Source organism: Panthera pardus, unplaced genomic scaffold (genome assembly GCF_024362965.1).
Source record: "Panthera pardus isolate Hobbes unplaced genomic scaffold, ASM2436296v1 HiC_scaffold_13, whole genome shotgun sequence".
Classification (NCBI taxonomy): Eukaryota; Metazoa; Chordata; class Mammalia; order Carnivora; family Felidae; genus Panthera; species Panthera pardus.
Window position 1 is genome coordinate 188,385,504 of NW_026526688.1, and position 25,133 is coordinate 188,410,636.

The 25,133-nt window shown below is 39.9% G+C and overlaps 1 protein-coding gene across 3 annotated transcripts in view; it reads left to right on the forward strand.

Annotated features, from left to right (window-relative positions):
* The window catches only part of KCNIP4 (potassium voltage-gated channel interacting protein 4), a 537,043-nt gene that overhangs the window by 411,970 nt on the left and 99,940 nt on the right, over positions 1-25,133 (forward strand). For 2 of the 3 annotated variants that reach the window (XM_019453907.2, XM_019453906.2), the window contains exon 2: positions 14,706-14,830. In XM_019453907.2, the coding sequence (XP_019309452.1) occupies positions 14,706-14,830 (125 nt within the window). The remainder of the gene's footprint in view (positions 1-14,705; positions 14,831-25,133) is intronic. The other variant, XM_053901645.1, reaches the window with a different exon arrangement.

Here is a 25,133-nt window from a genome sequence, read left to right on the forward strand (position 1 = left end):
TTTAGTGACTTTAAGTAAAAACTCTGACTGGACATATAGCCAGGAAAATTTTTGGAGGAACAAAAGTATAACTCGTGAAGTTTTGTAAACTTAAGTTGCAAGGAGAAAGCAAGGTCCTTTAATTTTGTTTTATATATGAGCCTTAAAAATGTTATGTTCAAATACTCAGATGTTATTTTTATTTATTTAACAAGCATCTAGTACTTACTATGTGGTTGGTACAGTTCTAAGCGCTTTGCACTGTTTAACTCATTGTAACTTAAAATAGTCCTATAAGACAGACTCCCTTTATTAGTCCCATTTTACAAAGTAGGAAAATGAAGGCTGAGAATCACATTATCAGTAAGTGGTGTGGGGGTGGGGGAAAAGGTTGACCCAGAAGTTGAGCTCCAGAGTCTGTACTTTACCAGTTCTCTAGTTATGTGCACCCCACAGCCTTGTGCCTTGTGCACCCCAGATTGTCCAGAGAAATGGTGGTAGCCCCTTGAATGAGTTCTTTCCGCTCTCTGGACCTTAGTCTCACCATCTACAAAGGAGAAGCACAGACTGTGCCTCAAGTCTCCTTCCAGGTCTAGCATTGCAGGAGCCAATGAGATGGCACCTTTTATTCCTGGCTGTGACAAATGGTGGATGCTTCAAAGGTAGCATAAAATTTCCTCCTTTCGTGGCATTTCACCACCAATGAGAAGCAGGAAGTGGGAAAACTTAGAAATTCCACGTAACCCAGATTTCATACCAGTTGGCACTATCATTTACTTGCTGTAAACTATGTTTTACTAATCTGAATATTTGTCCCTTTTTTCTTTATTTTTTAATATTTACTTATTTTTAAGAAGGAGAGAGAGACAGAGTGTGAGTGGGGGAGAGGTGGAGAGAGAGAGAGAGAGAGAGAGAGAGAGAGAGAATCTGAAGTAGGCTCCAGGCTCTGAGCTGTCAGCACACAGACCAACATGGGGCTCGAACCCATGAGCTGTGAGATCATGACTTGAGCCGAGCAGAAGTTGGACACTTAACCGACGAAGCCACCCAGGAACCCCTGCCCCTGTCTTTTTTATGGTCTTTAATAGTTTCTAAAATTCTGTATCCTGATTATATCATTTCATCTTCATAAAACTCCTGGGAGAATGACAGATCACAAGGTTATACTCTCCATTTTGCAAACTAAAAAAATGGAGAGATAAAGTGGCTTATCCAAAGTCACATAAGGTATTTAGTAACAAATAGAAAGATGAGCATTCTTTTTCCTGGTCAATCATATATTTACCAAGAATCTTCATTAAACCATGAATGACTCTTCGTATAAGAAAGACAGAGACAGGAGTCCCAGCACAGCTGGTTTACTGGATTTCCTGTCAACGTGGCATACATTTATGGAGCACTATTTGAAAAGCAATACTTCCAGGAACAGGAACTAATATTACACTTATGTTAACCAGAATTTAAATAAACACTTTAAGCAAGCAAACAAACAAACAAACAGAATCAGACTTGTGAATTTGGAGAACAAACTGATGGTTGCCAGAGTGAAGGGGGAGAGGATGAGCAAAATAGGTTAAGGGGGGTGGGAGACACAGGCTTCCACTTATGAAATTATGGAATGAATAAGTCACAGGAATAAAAGGCACAGCATAGGGAATATAGTCAATGGTGTTTTAATGGCGATGTATGGTGACAGATGGTAGCTACACTTGTGGGGAGCAGAGCATCATGTATAAACTTGTCAAATCACTGTGTTGTACACCTGAAAGTAATGTGACCCAATGTGTCTACTATACTCAAACAAAGAAAAGTTACTAAAATTAGTAGTGGAAGGGAGAGGATAGATGTGGGACACACACTGGGAAACAGTTGGTACCACTGAGGTAAGACAGGAAAGGGGCAAAGTGATTCTACCAAAAGGATAATTGGGGGCATTAAGCAAGATGAGGAACAGAGAAGGTCACAAAAATGGGTTAAGATGATGATTTTATTGTCTACAAATTGGCTTGAAGTGGCTGAAGAACAAAAACCGTTCTTGAAACAAGCTTTATTTTTAACTGGTGTATCTTTTCTTTCCAGGTTACTTATATGATTAAGTCTGTTGCTTCCCACTGGATTTTTCTACTATTTTCTTACTGTTAATGTGGGCCAAAGGGGTAGAGTTATAACTATTTATAAGTAGTTACATAGAAGCTTAGATAACCAAAAGCCTTCTCTATTTTTTCTTTTATTAATAATTTTAGGATTGGTCACTCATGCACTTTCTAATAGGAGTCATAAATACCTATTTTCCATTAGCGTTGACCTAAGAAGTAACATTTGGGCTGAACATGAATCCAGTCAATGCCAGTTTCTGCCTGTTTCGTTTAAAAAGTGAAATGGGAGCCTAACACTTCAGACTCAATTTTACACTCCACCAGGTCTATAAAATACAAAGCATTGCTATGTTAGCTGCTTAGATTGCAGGTTAAAGTTTAACTTTCTTACTTTCGAATTGCCTTCTGCCAGTGGATATAGAGCAGCAAGTGTGATAGGCAGAAGTACTTTACACGAGCATTGGTCCGTCTTCGCTTCCATGCTTCCAGAAAAAAAAAAAAAAAAGAACAATAAGACAAGTTCTGGGGCTAAGTAGGCAGAGGAACTTATTCACCTTTCAGCAAAGAGTTTGAGCCTTTGGGTAGGAAAAACAATTCCATGGTACATTGTAGTGTTCTCTGAATCTGCTCGACGGTAGACATTCTCCAGTGAGTGTTCCTGGAAGTAATAAAATCACATTTAATTTATCTCAGTGACAGTGAAAAATTAATGAACACTTTAGGTGAACAGATGTTGGAAGGATGAGTGGCAAAATCATCATCATAATAACAGAAAGCATGCATGTAGACTCCTATGATGCACCTTATGCTATGCAAATCCTTTGTATGTATTATTATATTTAATCTTTAGTTATTTTTCATTCAGTAGGAGATAGAATTATTTTGTTGTTGTTGTTGGCATTTACTCCCTTAGTGATATTACTGAGTTTTAGGGTCTTGTGTGTGATTTATATGGTGATGACTCTGACATTTACATCTTTAGCCCTGACCATGATTCTCAACTCCGGACCCATATATCCATCCAGTCAGCTGACAACTCCACTCGGATGTCCAATTAGTGACTCTTCCATTAGAAGGAAGGTCTACATGAGCAAGGATTTTGTTGGTGGTGGTGGTGGTGGTGGTCATTCTAGTGTCCATAGTGCCTTGAACAGTGCACCTGGCTCATAATAGGCACTCAATAAATAATTAAATGAATGAAAGAACGGACAAATTGTCTCTAATATCCACAACTGTGCTAGACATTAGTGGTAACAACATAACCGGGATAGATCTCTTGTCTCCAGATGGTCACATCACAGAAGAAATGACAGATATCCAAGCAGGTCAATGATCTGAAGCACTCAGAGCTGAAAATAGACAACCATGCATGCTGCGTGGGAGTCTGAGAATGCCTTTGCTCTCGAAAGCCTCATCTACGTTGAGATGATCCTTAAAGAGAATAGAGGGAGAAGAGGAGAAAGAAAGGCAGATCCATGTAGAAAGAGATGGTGTAAGCTAGAGGATTAAAGTTGACAATGCAGGCTTCGTTCAGAGAATAGCAAATTGTCCAAGAGATGATGTCATAAGGTGTGTGGGGAAAAATGACAGGCAGTAAAGAGAAATTATTGTCTCAAATTCCATTCCAAAAACTGGTCCTTATTCCTTTGTTAAGACCAAACTGAAAGAGTATAAAAAGTCTATTTTATTTATTTTTTAAAAAATTTTTAAATGCTTATTTATTTTTGAGGGAGACAGAGTGTAAGCAGGGGAGGGGCAGAGACAGAGGGAGGCACAGCATCCGAAGCAGGCTCCCAGCTCTGAGCTGTCAGCACAGAGCCCGATGCAGGGCTCGAACTCCTGAGCCGAAGTCGGATGCTTAACCGACTGAGCCAACCAGGCACCCCTAAAAGGTCTATTTTAAATGCTTTCTACACATTATTTCATTTCAATCTCTTGACAGTCCTTTGCAGTAAGTCCTATTATTGTCCTCCTTTATGGATGAAGAAACTGAGGCATAGAGAGGCTAAGGCACTTTGCCCAAGGTTACAGAGCTAACGAAAGTCAGCAAAGGGATTCAAACTCAAGAAGTATAATAACAGACTCCTAACTCCTGAAGATTCTAGAACAATGCTTCACTAGTAAGTGTGCAATAATTATTAATAATCATAATTGCTTCCCTTTATTGATCACTGTATGTAATTCAAACAGTCTCTCAAAACAACTTCATGAAATTTATATGAATATTATTCCCAGTTTATCGATTTTAAAATTGAGGTTTGGGGAGGTCAAACACATCATCCAGGATCAGAACTGATAAATAGACTCAGGAGAGAGAAATTGGAGCAACTAAATAATTTGCTAGAACGAGTGCTCCCAGGCACCTTTCTTTTTATTGTAAGGGTGGCAACAGATGTTTCTGTCATTAACACTCGTAGTTCTACAAACAAGAACAATACTATGGTTGCTTACTATGTGCAAGTCACATGTACGAGCTCATTTAATGCCCAAGGTCCCCCTACACTATACTATCAGGTTAGATTTTATGCTCACCTTTATACCATTGAACGTATGGCAGATGTAAGGCACAGAGAGTCTTGCTAACTTATCCTAGTCACACATAAATGCCCAGATGACATGTGGACTAAGCAATTGGCCTTTCTCTAAACCAAGAACTAGCTTAAACCTAGAAGGAACATAGCATAACCTAGATCACTGCTCAGTTTTCCTAATGCTCTGTTTTAAATAGGACCATGACAGATAAATGCTTTGTGGCAGAGTTACTGGCATCCCTGATACTAGCCCCAAAACATCCCCCCGATACGCCGCAAGATATGCAGCAAGAATTTATTATTACTAACCTTACCCAAACTCTTTTTAACTCCCTAGGTAATAGACTCCAGCTGTTTATTCTCTACGTACTAAAGCAACACAAAACCCAGTAACATCTTATGAATTGAACATTATATTTTACGTAAATAAAATTTCTATCTGTCTAGTTCATACCTGATAATGAATGTTAACTAGACTTATTGTGGTGATCGTTTTGCAAAATATGCAAATGTTGAGTCATTATGTTCTATAGCTAAAACTAGTATAATGTTATATATCAATTATACCTAAATAAACAAATGAATACATAAAATTTCCATATGTTTATTCTTCTACAATGGGTTTTAAATTAATGTTTTAAAAATGTATCACCTGTATATTACCTTCTGAAAAAAAGTAAAGAGAATAAAGCCTTTTCCTAATGACCAAGATCAAAATTTGGTCTTACTTACTTACTATAATATGTGCCTTTCCAACTTACTATACTATAAGTTATTATTACTTACTATAATATGTGCCTTTCCAACTTTATGTTTCCTCCTGTGTTCTCAGCCAATCAGCTGTCACTTCTAGACTTTAGAGTCATTAAACTTGGGTTTAAGTCCTCACTTATAGCTTCCAACTTCTATGTCCTTTGTAAGTTGCAACGTTTCTTCCAACACTGATTTCCCTCATCCATAAAAGCAGGGTGACAATATTTGTGCATAGGGTAACCGTGAGGTTTAGCAATAATAATGAAACTGAAAATAATTTTGTTTACTACAAAGTACCAGCTGTCAAATGTTAGGTATTATTATTGTGACTCTGGGCTTCTTTTAGTTTGCACTCCCCCATCCTATCCCCAGCTGCTTCCAATGTGGAGTTAGAAGCGTATTCAAATTGTGGCTATAATAAGCATGGGGACATCCTTAATGACATAGGACTTGTGACAGGCATGTGGCAAATTGCTGTACGAGGAGTCAAGGAGAGCGGGATCTAGGCCCAGATCTGCTGCCAATGTGCCCAAAGGCCTTTGACATACAACCAGTAGTGCTAACACTCTAAATTTGAATATAAATTTACAAAGTCAAGGGGCCGGATTCAAAAGCTGTTCAATGTGAGGGTGGCTAGGTGGCTCAGTCAGTTGAGTGTCAGACTCTTGATTTCGGCTCAGGTCATATCTTGCCTCAGGTCATGATCTCACGGTTCCTGAGATCCTGCACTGTCAGTGTGGAACCTGCTTGGGACTTTCTCCCTCTCTCTCTCTGCCCCTCCCAGCTCATGCTCTCTCTCTCTCTCAAAATAAATAAACAATAAAAAAAAAAAAAAAAGAACTTCAATTCTAAGGTAACTCTATTTTCTGCCTAGAGCCCCTTTGCTACTAATTTTCTGATTCTAGGTTGGGTGTGTGATTTCCAGATAAGTGAAGGATCATTCTCCTTCCTTTTCTTTGGCAGGCGGAACAACACAATAGTTACTTATGTGAATCCTTGCACCGGACTATCCAGAGTTCATGCTCTGGCCGTGTAACCTTGGGCAAGTTACTTCATCTCTCTGTGCCAGTGTCTTCATCTGTAGGACAGAATTTAGTGTCCATAGTGTGCTGATGGGGATTTTAGGAGTTAATATAAGTAAAGTGCTTACACAGAGCAAACACTATAAAAAATGCTGTGTTATTGTTATTTGATTTTAGAGACAAACTAAAGAAACTAAAAGAAACTAAAAGAAAGTCTGTCAAACTTGAAGAGAAAATTTTTTTGTCAGGCCATTTTTAATTTGGTGAGCTATCATGGGCTTTCTTCATCTCTCTCCCTGTTTCACTGTTTTTTAAATTTTCTCTTTGATCGTATTTCCTCTCAGCTGTTGACTTTCCTGGCTAGAATATCAATCGGTTGGGTCTATCTTTATGTGTAAGTTCAATCACATCCCTTGTTTCCTTCTTCCCAAACCCCAGCATTTCTACTGTAGATTTTCTCTCTGTGTATAATGACTTGCAATATAATTTTTACTCATTTACCAAAGAGCAAGTAAGACCCACCATCTAGGAAATCAGAGCTCCCATCGTAAGGAGTCACGCATGGCTTGCTGCAGTAATAATATGGTTAACAGTAATAACAAGCGTTCCAATTAGGTGATTCTATTTTAAAATCTAAGCTTGTGCGAAGAGTTATTATTTATGTTTCTAAATAAGGTAAGGACAATCCATTCATAAGTTCTGTGAAAAATATCTCCAGCCATTTACCTCTGAGTAGTTATATTTTATAAGTGCTTGAATTCGGTCATGAAATTGGAGAGTGATTCAAGCTCTCCTGGAACGGAGATTTCAGTGTCATTGCCCACAACCACCTCTAACAGAAGACATTCAAACTAATTGGCCATTTTGAAAATACTTTTCCTTTCCTGTCTGATATATATTTATGTAAATGTTGAATAGTATAAAGTACTAATTATAAAGGGCTTTCTTGGTCCCAACAGCTTTTCAGGGCCAGAACTGAATAAACACGTGTCTGACTAACAAAAATTGGGGGGATTCTAGTTGTTCAGGGTGGTCTGGGATGTGCTAGGCCTCCCACAGTGTTTTGGGTGGATTGATTGCTTTCTACTCCTGGTCTGTGCTCCATTAGCTTGGAGTTAATTGCTCATGTACTCTGCATGTGCAACTGAAAATAGCTCTGGGTGGGTGGATAGGTGTGTGGTCATGGACGCAGCAAGAGTCAGGAGGCTCCCAGATCTTCCTTTTTTTGAGATAAAGCATTTAATGTTGGCAAGGTTTAAACAGTTGCTTACAGCACTTGTCCCAGGTTTGAACTCCCCATCCGGGGAAGTCAAATGATTGAACAGAAAATAGGAAGACAGGTTTGTGTCAGATCTCACCTCCCCCACTTATCAGCTCTGCGGACTTCAGCAAATTCCTTAATCCTGAAAACCAGTTTCCTCAACTGAGTACAACGCCGGCCCCTCTGATACTGTGAAGGTTGGAGCTAAGGAATGGAGCGCTGGTGTATATGGCATCCTATCAATGCCTGTTCAAAGTTTCAAAATAGGAAGAAAGAGAGGAAAGAAATTCCATCGGTGCCATGTGCAATAGCTTTTGAAATCTTCACATGGACAGCTTTATCTCTGTCCTGCTGGGTCACATGTGAACGTTAACGAAACAATAGCTAACATCTTCTCCTTATTCTAGCAGGTCTCACAAATAGTTTCCAATATGTAATAGTCAAGAATCTTCAAGCACTATTTAGCATAAATCTAAAACCTGGAGTAAAAATCACCCCCACCTCCAATAACTGCCGCCGAACCAAGCTTCTGTAAATCATTTGTAACATTATCATTAGGAGGTGATCACCCTCATCATGATTTTATTGCCACGCTGATTAAGTCACAATTAAACCAATTTAATAAAGGGTAAACATTGGGAATAAAGACTCAAAGTTTACTTTTATACATGAGATAAAGCAATATAAGTCAAGCCAGCTGAATCTTTGGCTAGCCAAATCAATTTCAGCTCAAATAGAATTAAAATAATTTTTTTTAATGTTTATTTATTTTTGAGCAAGAGACAGAGTGGGAGTCAGGGAGGAGCAGAGAGAGAGAGAGAGGGAGACAGAATAAGAAGCAGGCTCCACGCTCTGAGCTGTCAGCACAGAGCCCCACAAGGGGTCAGAACCCATGAACCGTGAGATCGTGACCTGAGCCGAAGTCAGATGCTTAACCGACTGAGCCACCCAGGAGCCCCTCAAATAGAATTTAAAAGTCATGGTATTTATGATTCATTTTATAACGAAAAATGGATACATTATGTAAAGAAGGGTCATGTTGTATTAAGAAATGGACCTCCTATAGATACATCTACTATGTTTGGGAGGCTTATTCATTGATTTCCCTTTTTTTTTCTTTTTTTTTTTTTTTAATTGAGCATCTTTAGTGTGCCTAACTAGATACTGTCAGACTCCTGTAGCCAGTGGTCTGGCAGGACCTAGGTAGAAGGAGGCAGTAGCCTCCCAGTGTCCATGCTATGACGAAGCAAGCCTCCTCTCTGTGTGCCCAGCCTGGGATCTAAACCAACTTTCCGAATGGAGTGACATTGTTCATAAAATGGTTTTATGTCAGCATTACAGCCTTTGTTTCCAAAAACCTGTTGTAGGGAGGCAGACCTCACACTCATATTTGTTTGTAAAGCAAGATGTTCTGTAGTTATGTTCTGGAGGGTATGGTTTGATCTCGGGTAGAGTCAGGTTTGCATAAGTGTAGGTCGGGCAGTAATAATCTTCTACTGTACTGTAAGAGAAGTTGTGAGAAGGAGGAGAAAGACGCCTATTTTTAAAACTCATTCTGTAAATTCCAATTTCCAGCCCACCTGAGTCACGACCTGAGGGGACTATTTACTCAGACGTAGGACAACCTTGGCCCTGAGAGAGTTAAATCTAGGAAACAAATAACAAAAAGAGACAGCTGGGAAGCTCAAGGATGTCTGGGTTTGGGAATTAGTTGTCTGATTAAAATTAAATCTGTTAGAAGATTCATGAATTAAAATGCTGTTTGTATTCAGCTTGTCTCGGGATGCAAAAGCAGCACAGAATTAGCAACTCAGCAAGATGCCTGCCTACTTAAATCTTGGCAGAGGCCTGAACATGATTCAGGTGGCTAGGGTCCCACCTAGTTCTGGTTTTAATCTCGGACAAACCACCCAGCCTTCTTGAACCTCCATTTCTGGGCAGCCAAATGTGTCAAAGCAAACAGACTTTTCGGTGTTTTTCCACCTCTGAGACAGCATCCCTTCCACACCTATTCTCTTTGTTTCTAAATCAGTACAGTTTCAACAGCCACCATGGTGATCTCTCGAAGGCGCTCAGACATGTTTCCCCTGAGGTATGGGGGGTTCACTGGCAGCCTGAAACATTTTTCTGCTAGGATTTTAGACCAAAATATGTAACTGTTGCCATCTCTAAAACCAGGGATCAAATCCCAGCTCTGTCCCTTACTAGCTATGTGACCCTGAGTAAGTTACTTAAGCTCTGTAAGTCCCAGTTTATTCCTTGTAAAATAAGGGTGAGAATAGGTCTCCCACAGCATTTTCATCAGTATTTAAATGAGATGATACACAGTCAGACTTAGAGCAAAAGCTCTCTGTAGAGTCATGATTTTTATTAACAATCTCAGCAGAATGCTTAAAAAGTTGGACTTTAAGGTGCTAAAGACACCTGTGTGCCTCATGACTAACCAGTGATTTGACCTTGAACAAGTTAGACCTTCCAAACCGTAGTTTTCTCATCTATAAAACGGGGATGCAGATCCCTCTTTTGAAGGGTGTTGCAAAGATTAGATGATATTGGCTGCCCGACTGTCTCGTGCTCACTGAGCAAACTTTGCGGGTAACAAGACCCGCTTTTATTAGTGTTGTGGATCATTTGAATATATGTGGGTGTATCCGTTTCCTAGGACTAGCATAACAGACCGCCACTGACTGGAGGGCTTGAACAGCACACTTATGTTCTCACAGTGCTGGAGGCTGCAAGTCCAAAATCAAGACGCCTGCAGACTTGGTTTCTCCTGACACCTCTCCCACTGGCTTGCAGATGGCTGCTTCCTTGCTGTGCTCGCAACGGCCTTTCCTGTGTGTGTGTATATTCCTGGTGTCTCTCTCTCTTCTTATAAAGACACCAGTTACATTGGATCAGGGTCCCTATGACCCCATTTAATGTTAACACTGCCTTAAAAGCTATATCTCTAGGGGCACCTGGGTGGCTCAGTTGGCTGAGTGTCCGACTTTGGCTCAGGTCATGATCTCTCACCGTTCATGAGTTCAAGGCCCACGTCAGACTTTGCCCTGATGTTGGGGAGCCTGCTTCAGATTCTGTCTCCCTATCTCTCTGTCCCTCTGCTAGCTCACACCCTCTCTCTATCTCAAAATTAAATAAACATTAAAAAAAAAAACTTTTAAAAGCTGTGTCTGTACATACAGCCATATTGGAGGTTAAGCCTTCAACATACAAATTTTAAGGGGACACAATTCAACCCACAATGGGGCCAGAAGTCAGAATGCTGGGATTAAGGAGAAAGCAGGAGGTAGAAAATGGGCCCAGTGGACCTAGACCACTTTTCTGAGACATTTGACAGTGCAGAAAGGAGAGGAGAAAAAAAAAAGGTTATTTTTATCATTGTTACTTCTGTGTTGAGAGAGAATATGACGAAGTAGAAAGAACATTTGACATCATGGATTTGGGTGTAAACCCTGTGTCTGTATTTCTCCTATGTGACATCTGGTCACTCATTTTTTCACCTCTATAAGACTATCATATGTGTAAAAAAAAATGGACAATTATGGGGTGCCTAGGTTAAGTGACCAACTTCAGCTCAGGTCATGATCTTACGGTTCATGGGTTCGAGTTCCGCATCAGGCTCTGTGCTGAACGCTTGCTTAGAGCCTGGAGCCTGCTTTGGATTCTATGTCTCCTTATCTTTCTGCCCCTCCCCTGCTTGTGCTCTGTCTCACTCCATCTCTCAAAAATAAATAAATGTATTAAAAAATGTTTTTAATGGACAAAATATTTGAGGTTATTTTGAGGACTTGAATTATATCAATGGAGCACCTAGCCCATCTCCTAGCACATAACAAAGGCTCAATAAATGTTAAGCACTGTATTAAAATCCTCCCAAATGCATGGTCTTAAAGTGAACTCTGGAGAGCACGGCATGATTCTGCACAGGAGGGTGAGGAGGCTGGAACGTTCCACAGGTTTCACAGTCCTGTGCAGAATCATGCTGCGCTCTCCAGTTTGCCTGCAGGAATCAGCCATGAGGGAGTGAGGCGGTGTTGCTTTTTTAACTTATGCTGGTGATTGCTGATGATTTCAGGTATGTTTTTAGAGCCTGTCAACCTTCTAGATATAGAAACAGCCCTTTGGCAGGTAGGAGTCATTAAGAAGTAAGGTACCAGTCAGCTGGGAGAACAAGAGTCCGCAGGCAGTTGCTTCAAGTGTGGTGCTTTGAATACTGCGTGTGATGCCCATCCTATCACACACTTAATTCAATTACACTGACCCTCCGGCTCTGGGTTTTTTGTCTCAGTCTCAGCATCAGCAAGTCTGTGACAGCTGGAGGGAAACACTGTGTTGGTGTTGCGGTTCAGATTGCTGTGTGGTTACAGAGGCCAAGGAGTGAATGCACTGTTTTGTTTCTTTCCAGTGGAAGGGTCAGTGGGTCTAAGAGAAGGTTATGCTATGATTAAACGACTGCTCTGAAAATATGATTAAAAATGCCCCTGCTTTTGCCTATACTGTGTTTCTCAGAACAATGCGTGGTGAACACAGTAATTCCAAAGAAGGCATTTAAGGTCTACCAATGGTCCACAAACCTCAGTTTGAGAAATGATTTTCTAGAGGGCAGCTAAGGTTCAAGAGGTTCCAGGGGAATAGAAACTTCAGTAGTAACATCATTTGCTTACTGATTCATTGATTCACCATACAATTCTTGAGTGACTATGGGGCATCCGACTCTGTTGGGTCCAGAGGATATACAGATCTGTAAGGCTTTGCCCCTGTCTTCAAGGGACTCACAATGCATAAGACAGGCATGAACAGGTCATAATGTCATGTTTTCAATGCTGTATGAGAAATATGTATGGTGTGAGAAGTCTGCCTAGGGAGCTACCAGTTCTGCATGGTGGAGCAATCTGGAAAGGCTTGAGAGGAGGGAGTAGTATTTGAATTAGATCAGTATACACACACACACACACACACACATGCACACACACACAATATAATTATATAAATTATATTGTAAATGACACAAAGGAAGCTTACGTGAGAATATTTTTCAAGAAAGCAGAGTCTATCTATTATCTGTTTACATTACGTCTGCTCCACAGCTTTTATTCCTGCATTACAATATTTATTTATTTACTTACTTACTTATTTATTCTGCAACTACAATAACAACAACACCGTCTAATTCATTGGATCAACAGAAATCTCAGGGAGCACCTCCTCGCTAAGCTCAGGACTTCTTGAATAGAATCAACCCATTCCACTCAAATGTTCCAGTGAATGAAGGAGAAAATTGAAGGAGCCCCACTTGGGCTTTTTTGATTTTCCCCATACAGCCCAATCTGAGGTCAATTTGTTAATGCCTAGCTGCCATTTCCCCACTACTTTCAGACCTTTGCACATCTTTCAGGTGCATATCTCGCTTACTTTCTCATCGATTTTATGCTTGTCAGCTCAAGTTTATTCTTGGGCTTCCCATCTTTTCATGTCCCATTTATTATTCTTATCCATCCGTCACTATTCTGCAGCTTTTCCATCTCACTGCTCCAAAATAATCTATTATAATATGAAAAGTACAAAGCACGTGTCTGATTTTATCCCCTCTTCCTCATTTTGACAAACACATCCATTCCAAGTATTTGTTTGATCACAATTATTGGTCTTTTGCAAACTTGAGGGAAGTCATTAGGACATCCCAACATTAGAGTTCTGCTGAAACTAACTTTTCCCTGCTATGTGATAGCTCTGCCCCAACACTGCATTTAGTGAGACAGGGCAGGAAGTAGGTACAGGTGTTGGCGAGAGGCAGCATTAAGTATCAAAATGGTGGGACTTTTAACAACAATGACATTTCCAACTGACACATGAGACCTGGAATTGGAGCGCTAGTAGCCTGGGTGCAGAGCTAATGAAAAGGAGCTCTTCTCCTGAAACTCACTTGTCTGAGTTAGGAATCCATAGCTAAGAGGAAGGAATATAATGGAGGCTAGCAAGTCATGGTGTCAGAGCTGGTCCTGGATACTTCTGTCCCTGGTGAGTTATTTAGCTAAGGTGTCGATTGGACTATGGCAAGAAGAATTTCTTAGGCCTCCATTGGGCCCCACTGCAAAGAAGGTAAAATTAGTCAAGGATGGTATACTTTAAGACCTGAGCACCCAGATCCTAACATATTCCATCACCTCCCATCTTGTGTTCTACATAACTCTAGGGCAAATATGTAGAGGTTACCAGATGTGACTTGTGGGGAAAAGGAAAATGGAAAAATACCCTTTGGGGTCAATTGGGTTAAACAAAGTTAACCAGAATTGTTTACTGCAGATCCTCTGGAAAATTAATTTCCACTGTTTTGGTCTCAAACTATGTTAATATTTACAGCATTTCCAAAATTTATATGGACACAAAATTGTTTTTACATAGAGCATCTTTGAAAAATTATAGTGTAAATATAACTCACAAAGCAAAGTTCAATATTTTAGAATTTATTTCTAGCTATAGACTCCCCTGGCTGCAGAATACAGTCTAGCCAGAAGTTCCCCCAGTCCAGTCCATCCAGCACCCATGAAGACTGGTTTTATGCCAGTCAAATCGGGGGCTGGTTACTCTATTCACTTCAGCACCCGACCTGACTATTTGTATCCCCAAGCCAAATATTTGATTTCAGTGGAAACCTCAGAGAGTATTTCAGAGTCCCACCTCATAGTTGTGTGACACATAGGGTGGAACTAATTGTCATTGAACTGAAATTCCATTTTATAACCAGTATTTGTTATATGCACAAATTTCCGGTTTTAAGGTTATTCGTGACTTTGTGCACTTTTCAAACTGTAGTATAAAAATGCTAGTCTCGTAATACCTAATGATTAGAGTTTGTGGGGAAGAAAGACTATGTGGTATTGCCTTAGCTTCATTCTGTAAGTTATGGGAAATGTAAAGACTACTATTAGCCATATGAGAATCCTTCCTCTGGAAAAATCACAGACCTCCAGTAAATGTTTCATTGTTTTCCTGTGTTGTTGTGTGTAAGTATTGGTGAGCCATGACTGTTCTTCAGACTCTTTTTGGTTCTTCTCCACAGACAGCGTGGAAGATGAACTGGAGATGGCCACCGTCCGGCATCGGCCTGAGGCTCTGGAGCTTCTGGAAGCCCAGAGCAAATTTACCAAGAAGGAGCTCCAGATTCTTTACAGAGGATTTAAGAATGTAAGGACTTCCTTTTTGACTTTATTTTCACACTATTCTCAGCAAATATATGCTTCTGTGAGAGCCCCATCATATGCACATTTCGAACGGATCTTTCCTAGATATGAATATTGTCAATATCCATTTGGACTTTGAGTCATTTTGGCACAAGAATGCTCTACAATGTGGGTGGACATTCTTACTCAATTCAATTCTAAGTAGTTTTTTTTTCTTTTTTGGCTATAATTACATCATTCCAATAAGCTTCAATTATTTCTACATTACTGAACTATAGTCTCATGTTTGACTTGAATCTTGGCTATAGATTAAGGCCCATCAAACAACACCATTCCTAGCATTGGAGAAGAGTCACTATAAGTTTCTAAAAGACCATGCTACCAATGACTCTAGACCACAGGTGTCTGTAGGTAATCCCTGCATCTGGTTCTTTGTGATCCAGGTACACCCATGATTCTCCTTTCTGAGTGAATCATCTTCAAAAGCGGTGATAGTCCATACATACCAGAGGGTGAGGGTGAGAGACAATGAATGGTCTGGACAATTGAGCAGGGACATACTCTCATTGAATGCTTGGAATGTTGTGTTCAGTATTAATCTAGATACTGTAGGTTATTCAAAAGTCAGAAAAGATATTCTTCTGTTCTCAAGCTCATGGTCTATAGGGAGAGAAGTCTTACCATGAATTTATGAATTTATTTATGAAAGCATTTCATCCTTAAAAGTATCAAATTGTTGTATATCAAATGGCATACATAGACCGACATGTATTATGTACTTACACATATATAAACCATAGTAGCTACAGGTACCCTTTGAGATCCAAATTAAATTACATTGATGCTTCCTCAAGTCTTCCCCCTAACAGCACCGTTACATGGCCTGTGGACTCTATAGTGTCCAAAGAGTTCTGCTAATTCCATCCTCTTCCAATCTGACCTCCTCAGTTGCTACCTCTGTCCATCCTCATGCAGACCAGATGAGAAACTCCACCTCTTCTATGGTATCTACACAAAAATTTCCCCAGGGAATTGGTAACACTGGTCGACTTTTCAGAATATTTTTATAGGGTGCCATCATGCATATTGCACACATACTTCCAGCATCTCTCTGACTCCACGGGGTCTCTGTCCACCCCATTTCTGCTCCTCACTACTCTCCTTGCCTGGGCATTCTAAATCTCTGTCTCCCCATTACTAATCTGAAGCCTGGTTCTCTGCTAACACCCAGGCTTTTGTGGGGGTAGGCTGAGTGGGAAGGGGGGAGATGTCATGGAGGTAGGCACTTGCTCCACACAGACGGGACTCACACTAAAAGAATCTTGATGTGCAGTCTCTCAAGATGACACATGTAAATCAACATGCATAAGGAGAAAGTGGCTTTGAAAATGAGGCTAGAGAATTATTAGTCACATTTATGCTGCACAGTTTGCAGAGAGAGCAAACACAAAAAGCAGCTGCGAAGACTACTGGCCACAGCAATCAGATACAGAATGGTTGTCAAATAAAGGAAAACTTAATCCAACCCCTCAGAATCCCTGCTACGTTATCACTCCACTGCTGTGACTGTAGGTCTCTCCATTTGGGGTCAGGCTGCCTTTCATCCCGTTTGTTGCAAATTGAAATCATGATTACTGCCATCGTTAACCTCCAGAGGCAGCGTCTCTGCGGGTTGGTCTTCTCCAAGTGGCACTTCACAGAAATTGTCCAGGCTCTGACGTCTGCAGTCTTTTATTTTTGTTTTTTATTTTATTTTTATTGCTCTCTTTTATTTTTGTTTTTGCCTACTCATCTTCTTTTCTTCCTCTTCTCCTCTCCTCCTTTTCCAAACACGTTTTCTTTCCCCATTTCCCACCCTTCTGATCTTTGCTCTATTTCTTTTTCCTGTGTTCACTCCTTCCTACCTCCTTTGTTTCTTCTCCTTGTTATTTCACTTTATTTCCTTTATTTCACTTCTCCCCTTTCCTTCCTCTTTTCCTATTTTTCTCTTCTCTCTTCATCAAGTTATCTGCTCCCCCCCACCATTTTGCCCCATGAGAAATTTCCATTGGACCTGAATGTGCCCAAAGCATATTCACATACTCCTTTACAAAAAAGGATTCCACGATTTGCTCAGAAAATATTAATTGATGTCTCTGATAAATAAAACACAGTTGTTCTTTACATTTTGGTTATTTTCCTTTAGTCAAATGTACAACTCTAATAAATATACCCTGGAATATATCAAGAGAGGCATGAAAGCAGAGAAGTGGCACTCATGTTTTACAGGATGGCAGCAATCTGAACCAGCTTAGCATCAGAGAAAGCAAACCGACTACTCTTGGTTTCCTGAACACCAATTATCTTAAGCGCATAAAATCAAAAAATCATTTCCATGGAACAAATTGGGTTATTTATTTTTATTTATTTTTAATTTTTTTAAGTTTATTTTTTGAGAGACAGAGAGAGACAGAGCATGAGCAGGGCAGGGGCAGAGAGAGAGGGAGTCACAGAATCCAAAGCAGGCTCCAGGCTCTAAGCTGGCAGCACAGAGCCTGATATGGGTCTCAAACTTGTGAACCGCGAGATCATGCGCTGAGCCGAAGTCAGATGCTTAACCAACTGAGCCACCCAGGCACCCCCCAACATAGACTGTTACTAAAAATTGGGAATGGGAGGAAGGAAAGATAGTAAGAGAAAATTTCTCAGCCTGTCACTCTGTCTTACCCACTCAATCACCCCTGCATTTTTAGTTCTCTTACCACCTGCTGAACTGAGTCTCAAATCTAAGCAGCTGATAGAAATGGAGAATGTAGTACAGTGTTTTTCAGCCTTTTGAGTGCCTTGCAATCAAATAAAGGTTTTCTAAAACACAGATTGCTGAGCCCCAGCCTCAAAGTTTCTGATTTAGTAGGTCTGAGATTGGGTTGAAGAATTTGTATTTCCCATATTTCCCAGGTGATGTAATGCTGCTGGTTTGGGGACCACACTTTAAGAATCACTGTGAAGCTATCATAAGCTTTGGGGTCACTCAGACTCAGGTCCATATCTTACTTGTTTAGGCAGCTCCCTCTGAATCGGTGGCCTGTGTCCCTTATCTCTACAAATTGGGATAACAATATGTGCATTGCCTGAGGTTTGTTTCATTTTGGCTTTTTTTTAAATTATCTGTTTTTGAGAAATTCAGATAATAAAAATGAAGTTCAATAAAAAATAAGTATTATAATATGTCTTCAAATAGTCAACCTCAGTTTTGTGTTCCATCAAAGTGGGGCAGTCATGGTTGGCCTACATACTCCCCCACAGTGTTTTGGGTTTTGAGCTACATAACTATGTATTAGAAAGGATGCTGAAAGATACAAGGTATTCTCTCCATTCAGCATCTTCAAACTTAACTGAAAGTTGAAATCATGCCAGGACCTTTAAAAATTACAAATAGTTTGGTACCATGCTTGGTGATTCTGATATAATTGCTCTGGGAAGAAGCTTGAGCATCAGGATTTATAAAGCTCCCCAGGTAATTATAATGTGCAGCCAAGATTCAGAAACAAGGAACTAGAAGCTCCTCGTCATGAGGTGCTTCTGTGATGTGACCTAGTTGTGATGAGTCCTATAATGCCAAATAACAATGGTTAGACTAGCTACATTGGAACCTTATGATGTCCTTGGTGGGTTTCCACCCCTTGATGGGATGTATGTGTAGGTAGGTAACAGGTCTTGCCTCTGATTATTCTGACTCAGTTAAATCTGAGGTAATACTCAGTAATTTTTTCTAAACTTCTTAATTTAAAAAAAAATCCCATTTAATATATAACTAACATAAAACCACATTTGATAACCACTGACTCAGCAGATCATAGGAGTATCTAGATACATGATTCATAAACTTGATTTGCTGTTCTCTTTCAAAAGCAAGCATAACTTCAGTTCAGTTTTAAGTGATCATGAATGGTCTTTTGGGGCATTAAGTTTTAATATGGCTATGCCTCTTTGATATTTACTTTCATTAATTAATAACTTACAGCATATTCTTCCCATTGTTCAAGGCACGGGGTGAGAATTACAAGAAGTTAGACATAATGCTTTGGACACCTGGGTCTTTCCTGCCCCACATCATTTCCTGCTTCTTTTTCTTTTACTACTTTGAACTATAATAGATCAATGTATCCATTAGATTCAAATATATCTTTAAGGTATCACTTTAATTCTTGTTAATGTCTTTTTTCCCTAAAAATGCTAATTTCCTTTCTACCTAAAAATGAAGGATGTTTGTATTAGTTTTTTATTGTATGTAACAAATTACCACATATTTACTGACTTAAAAAACGTGCATTCATCATCTCACAGTTTTGAGGGTAAGGAGTCCAGAAGCAACTTAACTGGATTCTACGTTTAGAGTCTCACAAAGCTGCAACCAAGGTGTTGATTAGGCAACGCTTCTTTCTGGATCCTCAATCCTCTTCCCAGCACACATAGTTGTTGGCCAAATTCATCTCCCTGTGATTGTATTTTTGAGAGCCCCACTCTCCTGCTGGATGTCATCCTGGAGCCACTCACCATTCATCTCCTGGCGGCTGCCTCTGATCCCTTGCTGATGGCCTTCTTGCAGACTGGCTCAAAACATGGCAGCTCACTTCTTCAAAGTCAGCAACAGAGAGTCTCTCTAGTCTGCTAAAGCAGAGTCTTATATGATACAACATAGTCATGGGCAGGACATCTTATTCCACCACTTTTGTATATTCCAGCACTCAAGACAAGGAGATTAAAAAGAATGTGACTTACTAAGAGTCACCATAGAGTGTGTCTATCACAGCAGTGTTCCTGAGGAGACAGCAACCCCAGGAGCCAGCAGCTGAAGCAGCTGATTAAATCTGAAGTCACATCTCAAGCATGATTAATCCCCAACCTCGGTGTTGTACCTAAAATCCTGACACCTCCTTGGGGATTTTACCAGTAGTGGCACCAAACTTTTCCTTGATTTCTGCAAGAAGTTTGATGTTGTGGCCAAAGGAACCAGCAGGAGATAAATGTGTTTTGACGGGTTTTTTTCCTACACCACTTGAAGACTTTGAGAACTCATTGCATCTTTAAAAATAGATGAAGAGAACTGAGGATGAAATTATAGGGGTCTACATTTTTTACAAAGTACCTTTATATAAAAAGCCCTGATCCCACTTATGGTGGAAAGGGAGGCAGGAGGAGTTTAGCACATGCTTGAAAAAGAGCGGGATATGGTGTTTAGGATAGAGAAATAAGCTGCTAATTGCATAAGGCAATTGCTCTTTTGTTACGAGCCTTTGGAGTTATTCTTGAGGCTTCACAGACTGATTGTGTAACCTTCAGTAAATCACTTCATCCCTGGCAGCTTCTGTCTCCCTGTCAGCAAATTAGGGATTAAGATCTTTTCTTCCAATCATGAAGGGGGGTGGGTAATAATTGGTTTTGTTCTGCTCTTGAAAGACTCAGATAAAAGATCTTCCTTAAGTGCAAAGTATTACTCATGTCCTTTAGAATCAAGGTATAAGAACAGAGTTAAAATGTTATTTTTCTTTGCCCTAGCAGAATTTTCTGTCAGACTTCCAGGAAGCAAGGCTTTCTGAGAAGTTTGTTTACCGGTCTCAGCAGATAAACATGGCTGCCCTTCTGACTTCCAAAGACTGGCATGGTACAAGTGCTTTACTGGACTCAAACCTTTCAACTGACATTTTCTACATTGGGCAGGTAGTTTAGCTTCTCTGAACATCAAATTCTTCTTCCAGGATTCAGGCTATTAATACCCACGCAAATGAGAAGATGATGAAAAATATTTTGCATAATTTCTTTCATTGACAGTGTGCTCAATAGGTATTAGAGCCCTTCAGCTCTTTCCTACTCATCCCACTAAGTACAAAAGTAACTAAAATCAAAATGAACATCCCGAGATGTCATCTTGAAGTACATTACCTTACACAAGAGTTTATATTAAATATATTCTGTGACATTTGGATGCTTCTTGCTTTATTTGTTTTTGTTTGTTTTGTTTTGTTTTCTTGAAACTAATTAAGTGTCATGCTAAACTTTTGAAACCATGTGAGGGACGTAAATTGAAATATGTACGTGTCTCATCTACAGTCAATTCCACCTTGTTGGAGAGAAGTACACTTAGCTTTCTTCTTTATTCCTTGACATATTTTTATGTGCACGCATTTCATTGTTTGCATAAGGATTCTTTTGACACAAATGGTTTTGACAATACCTGTATCCTACAGATTATTTTTACTTAACAATGAGCAATTGTGAATATTTATTTTCAAGCAACCATTATATCCATGTTGGTCAGGAGGTCCCTGTTCAGGGACACTTTCAGCCTGACCTGGCAGATGGTCTAGTGGATCAGCACACCAGTTCTCAGCCTCCTCTTTGTTTGCCTGGGGAGTCCCATAGGGGAGGCAGCAGTTTGGGCACTGCCCTTCTACCTTATCCCTGTCCAGGGATTTGCCATTTTAAGGGCTGAACCAACCCTTCACCACACCAGTACCCACAGCTGTCCCTCTCCCCACCTCCACCCCCCAAAAAAGGAGAGAGAAATGAAAGTGGACAAAGGACCTTATTTCTGTTCAACCTATGAGTTTCCTAAAAACCGTGTCCTGAGCCTAATTCATTTTGATATACTCTACTCCTAATGCCAAGTGTCTGGCCTGTTGTATCACTCAGTATCTGATTTTAGTATGAAAGTCCTAGATCCTGGTAACAGATTAAAGTCAGTTTGCATCACCCATATAATGCCTAACTTTGGAGTGCCTGGATGGCTCAGTTGGTTAAGCATCCGACTTCGGCTCAGGTCATGATCTTATAGTTCATAGGTTTGAGCCCCGCGACAGGCTCTGTGCTGAAAGCTCAGAGCCTGGAGCCTGCTTTGGATTCTGGGTCTCATTCTCTCTCTGCCCCTTCCCTGCTTGTGCTCTGTCTCTCTCTCTCTCTCTCAAAAATAAATAAACATTAATTTTTTTTAAATTAAAAAAATAATAAAATAAAATACCTTTTACATTCATTAAATGAATATTCAGGATATATTCATTAAATATATATGCAGGGTATTTAACTCTTGTTTGTTGAGAAAACCTGTATTTTCTCAATAAGTGTTACCTTTCCATGTATCTAGTCACCTAGAAACTCAGATATCTTTCTGGATTCTTTCCTCAGAACCTGTTGCATCTAATTAATCTCCAAGTTCAGTCAATTTTTTAGTCTACCCCTTCCTTTTCCTACACACAGCCCATGTCTCTCTGTTATTTCTCATCTGCATTGCCATAATGAGCTCCCAGTCTCCTGGAGTCCAGTCTGATTCCTCTGAAACAGTCTTCACAGTGTCACTGAAGGCATCTTTCTAAAGATCTTGTTGATTCCTACTTACAACCAATTAATGTCTGTCCATTACCATTAGGAGATAGACTCAAGTGTCTTATGCACTCATCCAACATATATTTGTTGAGTATCTACTATAAGTCCAACCCTGAGTTAGATTCTGTCTGTACTACAGTGACCCAAGTAGCCTTTGCTTACTTTTCCAGTCTTGTCTCTCACTATCTCTTACTCACTCTGCTCAGGTCATAAAGAACTGCCTGCAGTTGATGTGATTCCCTCTGAGGAGTCTTGACCTTCATTTTTCCTCCTGGAGGGAATGCTATTCTTCATGACTCCCTTACCTTTCATGAGACAAACTCTTATACCTTCTCCACATCTTGGCTTAGATATTTTCTCTACGTAAGTTCTTCCATCATTCATTCTGTGAGTGCTGAATATGAGCCCACCACTCAACTAGGTAATTAGGATATATTGACTAAAAAGATGGGTAAGTTCTCTTGGAGCTTACATTCCAGTGGGAGTTGGAGGGAGGTGGTTAAGGGGAGTAAGAAGAAAATAAGCAAACAGTTAAGGAAATTCCTGGTGTGATCAGAACTGTGAGGAAATATAGAAAGGCATAACAGAGAGCTTTTTTGATGGGGTGGTTAAAGAAGAGTTCCCTGAGGAGATGGCATTTAATTGAGTCTAGAATGTCAAGAAGGACACAGCCACATGAAGGACATTCCAGGCAGAGAGATTAACCACAAATCCTGAGGCAGGAGTGAGGCAAGAGTGTATGGAACCTAAAATATCAATTTATTTTACTATTCCTAAAGATATTGAGAAACTACTGGTTTTAAAAGGGTCAAATATAATATATAGTAATTATTTTTAACAGATGATTCTGGCAGGCTATTCTGAGAGAATGGAGTGCAGGGAGCCAATGTAAAACAGGGAGCTCCTTGAGAAAGAAGTTTCAGGAGAATAAGGAAAGAAGTATTGCTTAGACCAGGATGGTGGCAAAATATGGAATATGGTGGAAGCTAAACTGATTGGACATTTTGATGGTTTGGATTGAAAAAGTGAGAAGAATCGAGGACTCAAATTAACTCACAAGTTTATGGTTCAAAAGGATTGTATATGGGAAAACTTTATTTGACACCCTTGTAGGGTGGATTTGGAGACCCTCTTTTAAGTGCTCCTTACCATTGTACTGACGTAAGGATCCCTACCCTATTCTATAGGCTCCCTGAGGGTGGATACTGTATTTTCTTTATCTCCATATCTTTCACTCTTCAGACTATCCCTTGTAAATAACATATAATCAATAAATGTTTATGAATGAGTGATCTCAATCAAAAAGTGCAGGGATTCATCCCAGATAAAAATTTTATCTTCTCTCATTTTCTTTTTAGTTCCCTCCACATCTACCTAGTAAGATTGAAGAGCTGTTTATTGATTTGCTCTTGGGGAAAAAAAAATCCAATGATAAGGAAAGTGAAAGAGCATGACTTTTCTTATAAAAGACCTATAAAAATAGCTCGACACACTTACTGGGTTTATCAAGTGCTCCTCACAAATGTTAAGGGCAGTCTCATATGGTAACAAAGAACTACTAGTTCTATTACAAGTGTGTCCATAGTTTTCATCCAGTAGATTCTCATGTCTTATAGTGTTCATCAAATATACTATCAAGTGAATAATATAATCTCTGTAGCTCAAGAATCCTTCTCATCTTAACAACATAGTTCAAAAATTAAAAGATATTAAATTTCCATATATATTAGAGTAGTTTCACTGCTATAACACACAGCCCATTATTTCAGGGGGTTAATCCAACAGAAATTTGTTCCGCTCTCGTCTCCCAATTCCAGATGGGTCATTAAAAGTTGTGTTCAAGTTGAGGGCTCTGCTTCACCTGTTCATTGAGGATACTCCTTCCACCTAGTGATTCCACAAATTTCTATGGCCTCAGCACCCTCCATTGGCCAACTGTGTCTGGTCCTTGGTCAAGAGAAATGACAGAAAGCAAAGAATACCTGGAACATGTTGGAGCTGTCTTGGAGTGGCAGACATTCCTTCTGCTCATATTCCACAGGTCAAAACTCAGTTATATGTCTCCACCCATCTTCAAGAGAGGCTAGGAAATATGTATTTAGGAAGATAGTAAAATTAAATTTCCTCCTAATTAGAGAATGGAATGGGAAAAAGTTATGTTAGAGTCTCCCAAGATCACCCCCAAGCTCAAAGATTTGCTAGGAGGACTCACAGGATACAGTATGTAGTCATATTTAATGCTACCATCTATTATGGCAAAAGTATACAAAACAATATCAACAAAGGAAAAAAGGTGCATGGGATCGTTCTTGGAAGAAACCAGATGTGAACTTCCAAGAGTGCTTTCCTAGTGAATCACACAGAATGTGTTCAATGTTCTTAGCAATCAGTAGTGACAACATGGGTGAAATGCTGTTTACCAGGGAAAGTCATTAGGTACTCAATCTCCAAGGCTTTTATTGGGGTTGGTCATATAGACACCCTCTGTCTAACATATACTGAAATTCTAGACCTCCAGAAGCAAAACAGATGTTCAAAATAAACCATATTGTTTGCACAAACAGTGTAGACACAGTGAGCAATTCTTACCAGGGTGGAAACTGTCCCAAACTCCAATTTCCCAGATTCCAGCTGTTATAGACTAAATTATATGTCTCTAAAATTTATATGCCATGGCAGCAACCTCAATGTGAGTGTATTTGGTGGTAGGACCTTTAAATTCAAGTTAAATGAGGTCATAAGGATGAGGCACTAGTCCCATAGGACTGATGTTCTTATAAGAAGAGGAAGACACACCAAGGATACAGAGCACAGAGGAAAGGCCATGTGAGGACACAGCAAGAAGACAGTCAGCTACAAACCAAATAAGGGAAGCCTCAGGAGAAGCCAACTCTGTGAGCACCTTGATCTTGGACCGCCAGGCTCCAGACCTGTAAGAAAATAAATTC